The following is a 5,942-nucleotide window of genomic DNA, read 5'->3' on the forward strand; positions in this document are numbered from 1 at the left end:
TCGATCTCGCGGCGTCCAGGCCGGCCAGCCGGCGTGCGTGCGGGCCGTGCGCCCTGGGCGCGCGAGGCGGTGAGGCCCCGGGAACCCTGTGCGCCGGGACGCGCGGGCGGGCATGGCGATGCACGCCCTCACTGGCTTGTCGCTGGTCAGCCTGCTCAGCTTGGGCTACCTGTCCTGGGATTGGGCCAAACCGAGCCTGGTGGCGGACGAGCCCGGGGAGGCCGGCGTGGAGCAGCCTTCGGCCGCTCCATCCCAGCCTCCCCATATCATCTTCATCCTCACCGACGACCAGGGCTACCACGACGTGGGCTACCATGGCTCAGATATCGAGACCCCTACACTGGACCGGCTGGCAGCCGAGGGTGTCAAGTTGGAGAATTATTATATCCAGCCCATCTGCACGCCTTCGCGGAGCCAACTTCTCACTGGCAGGTAGGCATTGACCCAGGCTGCTGGGGCTGGCCAGTGGAGCCCCAAGTAAATCCCCGTCTGTAGATTTCCTCTGCATTCACAGACCCCCGCTCTGGGACCTGGAAAACCAGGACTTGCCCGATTCTGTCTCCAGCTGCCTGTGTGATCATTAGTTAAGTCCTTTGCCCTCTCTGGGCCTCAGTTTCTCCAACTGTACACTGAATGGATTGGATCATCTTTGAGGTCTCCTCCCTCTGAAGATCTAGGACACATGCTATACACCTTGTGAAGGAGACATCTGGTCATCCCCTTGTGAGAGGAACACAGCAGTCTCTGACACTTCGGTTTTAACGCTGCTTCTAATTACAGACCCTGAGGCCATGAGCAAGCCATTTAACTTCTCTAAACCTCCGCTTTCTTGTCTGTCCACAAACAGAGTGGAGAGCAGTGTTTATCCTGAAAAAGAGTGGTGAGGATGGAATGAGTTGCGTGTAACCTGCTTGGCTGTCGATCAATGGCAGCCCCTATGTCACCAGAGGGATTAGGGTCCCCAAATGGATGGCTGCATGGAAAGGAAACCAAGGAACGTATCGTGGGTGCAGAAAGACACATACAGGATGTCAGGATGTCGTGACCTATGGAGCCTTAGGCTAGTTACTTCATTTCTCCAAACCTCTGGTTTTTCATTGTGAAATCCTTCTAAGGTGGCTGGCACTCCAAGGAGATGTGCTGCTTTCTCCGTAAGGAGTTGCCCACGGGCAAGGCGGCAGGATTACGGGATTAAAGAGCAGGGAAACAGGAGGTGGGGGTGTGGAAGGCAAACTCTGGCCACTTAGGAGAAAATCCTTTGGCAAGGCTGAAGCTAATTCTCCTTGGATGGGGTCCAAGGCATGCCTTCTCCCAAGTTCCACCCAAAAGCCACAAGTATGATCTCAGGAACCAGAGCCTTGCTCTCTTTGTTTCCTGGGTGGGAGAAACTGAGGCACAGAGTCAGGGGGGGTCCCCCAACTCATGCCTCTGCTCAACTTCAGGGTCTGTGGGAGAGGGGGCTGAGAGGCCAGGGGGTTGGCAGGGGTCCCAGAGCTGGGAGTCGAATAGGTGCCTTTTCTTGCTTCACTCCGGCATGCAGCATTCAGCTCCAGGAACAGAGAGAACTGGAGAAGTGTGGAAGAGGGGCCGGGGTATGTGTTGCGGCTGGGGGCGTAGCTAGTGGTGGTGAGGACCAAATGTTGGCTAACCTCCAGATGAGGGAGAAGAATCTGCATTCCCAGGAATTGGGCACAAGTTAGCATTTCTCTCTGGAGAGGTGACTTTTGGTTTAAGCAGGGGAATGAGCAGCCAGTGGGGCAGCGTTCCAACCCCCTGATCTGTGAGGTTCGCTGAGCCTGGCTGGGCAGCGTCTGCCCTCCGCCCCCTGCCGCTGGCTCCGTCTGACCGATGCTGACGACTCTCATTAGCGTCTGTTAATGCGTCCAGCCGTGTTCACTGAAGCTGGACGGAGCCTGTGTTTCTCCGGTTACCCCCTTGCAGACGGGCTTCAGTCGGCCCACTGAAGCTGGCCCACCCACTTTACAAACCAGTGCTCCACGGTGCCCAGCCCTGTGAAGAGGCTGCACCGCTGCTCCGCCCTAGGGTGCTTCCTATATTAAATAGAATCATTCATTAGCTTGACTGAGGTCTGCAGAGCCAGCGTCGCCGGGAGGTTTTGAGCCCAAGTTGGATAGACCTGGGTGCAAAGCTCGGAGCCGCTGCTTGCTAGCTGTCTGCGGTGGGGCCTGTGCTGTACTTTTGAGAGCCTCGGTTTCATCATCTGTAGAATGGGGATAGTAAGAGTCTTCCCTGTAGGTTTTCAGTGAGGATTGAATGAAATAATACATGTGGCGTATAGACAAATATAAAAGCGGCGATGGTAGCTAATGATGGCTAACAACGGTAACAGCTTTAAGGAAACCAAAAACAGGAGAGCCCACCCTAGTGCCTGGGTTTCAAAGTGTCAGATAGTCAGGGCTTGGCTTCACCTGGATTCCCCTGGGGTGAGAAAAAGGTGTGGGATTCTAAGACCCTTGTGAAGTTCCAACCTTCTTATTTACTCTGGGCTTTTAAGATTTGAGTAAAGGCTGGACACCACAAGCAGATCGCGTGGGGACCTTGACTGCAGAAGGGATTCGAATGAATAGATGAGGAATGCAGGATTCTGCTAACCGTTTGCTTCTGCCTCTAAGCATTAGCCTGGGTGAGTGACCCAGATCCAGGGGCCACATGAATTTATAGGCAGGCACATGAGAACTGGTCTCATAAAATTTGGGAACTGGAAGGTTTTCAGAGATCTCCTGTTCTACCCAACTGACCTGTCTATGTGAGCAAACTGAGGCCACATGGCGGAAGAGACGTGGCAGCTTAGTTTGCTGGAAGAGAGTCTGTGCTTAGACTCGGCTTGGACTTATGTTCAAGTCCTTGTTTGCCCCTGACCACCGAGTGACCTTGAGCAAGGCCCTTCCCCTCCTCTGGACATGTGTTTTTCTTAATTATTTTAAAGATTTAATTTATTAATTTGAGAGAGAGAGCACGAGCAGGGGGAGGGGCAGAGGGAGAAGGAAAGGGACAAGCAGACTCTCCGCTGAGTGCGGAGCCTGATCCAGGGCTTCACTCTGGGCTCAGTCCCAGGACCCCGAGATCATGATCTGAGCCAAAGTCAGACACTTAACTGACTGAGCCACCCACGTGCCCCTGGACCTGTGTTTTTAAGACAAGGTAAATATGCTAGAAATTGACTTGGGTCCCTTCTGCCTCTAAAATCCTCTGAGTTCGTTCGTTCGTTCGTTCCTTCCTTCCTCCCTCCCTCCCTCTCTCCCTTCCTTCTATAAGTTATTGAAGATCCTTTAAACATCGCCTGAATGCCAGGAATACAAAGTTGAGTAAAGGACAGCCCCATTACATGTCACTGGGCCCAAGAGCATGTACAACTGAGTAGAGCCCTGTGGCCAAGTAGGACAACGATCATGTGTACTAAATGTTAACCCAGAAGCAAAAGTGACTCATTCTTTGAGAGAGTTAGGAGAGACTTTACAGAGGGGGTAACATTGGGGCTGGGCTTTGAAGAGTGAGTAGGAGTTTGCCTGGGAGAACAGAACTTGCTCTAGGCCCCAGAGCAAGTTAGTAGCTTAGAACTTAGGGATTCTGAAGTCTCTGAAGACCCCCTGGGATGTAGATCCCAATTCCAGTTACTAATTGTTTGAATCACTGGGTAAGTGACGTAACTTATTGAGCCTCAGTTTCCTTATTTGGAAAATGGGCATAAAAATGACATGCATGTACTCCCTAGGTTGGTGGTGAGTTGGTAAGATAATTCCTGTAAGGGGCTTGGCACAATGCTGAGCACACAGAGAGTACTTGGTGTTAACTATTATTATTTTGTTGTCATGATGAACCTGGGTTCGACTCCTAACTCCCCCATCTCCCTAGCTGCGTGATCCTGCGCGAGTGGTTTAACCGTTCCAAGCTTCAGTCTCCTCATCTGTAAAATGACAATAAATATCTGCTTCTGTTGATCTTGATTCGGAGTGCTTCTCACATGCTGACTACTGTACGTTGGCTGGAAGTGCTGGGGCCCCCCTCCAGGAGAGAATGGGGGCGTGGTTGGCCTGAGTGGTGGTTTGCAGCTCACCTGTGCCTTCCACACCCTCCGCTCTTCCCTCCAGGTACCAGATCCACACAGGACTCCAGCACTCCATCATCCGCCCTCGGCAGCCCAACTGCCTGCCCCTGGACCAGGTGACACTGCCTCAGAAGCTGCAGGAGGCAGGTTACTCCACCCACATGGTGGGCAAATGGCACCTGGGCTTCTACCGGAAGGAGTGCCTGCCCACCCGCCGGGGCTTCGACACCTTCCTGGGCTCGCTCACGGGCAACGTGGACTACTACACCTACGACAACTGTGACGGCCCCGGGGTGTGCGGCTTTGACCTGCACGAGGGCGAGAGCGTGGCCTGGGGGCTCAGCGGCCAGTACTCCACCATGCTCTATGCCCAGCGGGTCAGCCACATCCTAGCGAGCCACAGCCCCCGGCGGCCCCTCTTCCTCTATGTGGCCTTCCAGGCGGTGCACACGCCCCTGCAGTCCCCTCGCGAGTACCTGTACCGCTACCGCGCCATGGGCAACGTGGCCCGGCGCAAGTACGCGGCCATGGTAACCTGCATGGACGAGGCTGTGCGCAACATCACCTGGGCCCTCAAGCGCTATGGTTTCTATAACAACAGCGTCATCATCTTCTCCAGTGACAATGGCGGCCAGACCTTCTCGGGGGGAAGCAACTGGCCGCTGCGAGGACGCAAGGGCACTTACTGGGAAGGTGGCGTGCGCGGCCTCGGCTTCGTCCACAGCCCCCTGCTCAAGCGAAAGCGCCGGACGAGCCGGGCGCTGGTGCACATCACTGACTGGTACCCGACCCTGGTAGGGCTGGCAGGCGGCACTGCCTCGGTGGCCGATGGGCTGGACGGCTACGATGTGTGGCCAGCCATCAGCGAGGGCCGGGCCTCGCCACGCACCGAGATCCTGCACAACATTGACCCCCTCTACAACCACGCCCGGCACGGCTCCCTGGAGGCTGGCTTTGGCATCTGGAACACTGCCGTGCAGGCTGCCATCCGCGTGGGTGAGTGGAAGCTGCTCACGGGCGACCCTGGCTACGGGGATTGGATCCCGCCGCAGACGCTGGCTGCCTTTCCCGGCAGCTGGTGGAACCTCGAGCGCATGGCCAGTGCCCGCCAGGCAGTGTGGCTCTTCAATATCAGCGCGGACCCCTACGAGCGGGAGGACCTGGCTGGCCAGCGGCCCGACGTGGTCCGTGCCCTGCTGGCCCGTCTGGTGGACTATAACCGTACCGCCATCCCTGTGCGCTACCCAGCGGAGAATCCCCGGGCCCATCCCGACTTTAATGGGGGTGCTTGGGGGCCCTGGGCCAGTGATGAGGAAGAAGAGGAAGAGGAGGAAGAGGCAGGCAGGGCTCGAAGCTTCTCCCGAGGGCGCCGCAAGAAAAAGTGCAAGATTTGCAAGCTGCGATCGTTTTTTCGTAAACTCAACACCAGGCTGATGTCCCAGCGGATCTGATGGGGGGGGGGAGGTGAGGATCTCTGTCCCCCCTACTTCCCCCTTCAAAGCTGGCCCTGCCCCTCCACACAGAGGGGCCTGAGGTCAAGTCCCCATCTGCAGGGAAATGGAGAGCATAGAGACCCTCAGTTGAAGGGTGGGGAGCTTGGCTTGGGGAAGAATAAACTAGACTGGGGTGCCTGGATTCCAGTCCTGCCTCTCTACTGACTTGCTCTGTGACCTCAAGTGGCCTGCGTGAGCCCTCAGGGCCTCTGTTTCCTGGTCGGTAAAGGAGCTCTAATGACTTGATGGCTCCATGGCGTGGACCTGGCGCCTGGGGCCATGATGGAGTTCCCATTGACCTTGCCACCTCCAGCTCATTGAAGGCCTGGCCCTTGAAGCCTGCACCTCTGTGGTACTGCTTGGGTGAGGGCCCACGTGGAGAC

At 56.1% G+C, this 5,942-nt stretch overlaps 1 protein-coding gene across 1 annotated transcript; it reads left to right on the forward strand.

The window, feature by feature from the left end:
* Window positions 1–112: 112 nt before the first annotated feature.
* Window positions 113–5,701, forward strand: ARSI (arylsulfatase family member I). The gene is made up of 2 exons (XM_040630203.1): window positions 113–432; window positions 4,110–5,701. The coding sequence occupies exons 1-2, from the start codon at window positions 113–115 to the stop codon at window positions 5,515–5,517; spliced, it is 1,728 nt and encodes a 575-aa protein (XP_040486137.1). The 3' UTR covers window positions 5,518–5,701.
* The last annotated feature ends 241 nt before the right edge of the window (window positions 5,702–5,942 follow it).

This window comes from Ursus maritimus, unplaced genomic scaffold (assembly GCF_017311325.1).
Source record: "Ursus maritimus isolate PB19 unplaced genomic scaffold, ASM1731132v1 scaffold_15, whole genome shotgun sequence".
Lineage (NCBI taxonomy): Eukaryota > Metazoa > Chordata > Mammalia > Carnivora > Ursidae > Ursus > Ursus maritimus.

Excerpts from the sequence above, each read along its gene's own strand:
- ARSI (XM_040630203.1), top strand. The coding sequence starts at position 113 with ATGGCGATGCACGCCCTCACTGGCTTGTCGCTGGTCAGCCTGCTCAGC. Across the intron at positions 433-4,109 it reads AGCCAACTTCTCACTGGCAG|GTACCAGATCCACACAGGAC; the intron begins GTAGGCATTGAC and ends TCTTCCCTCCAG.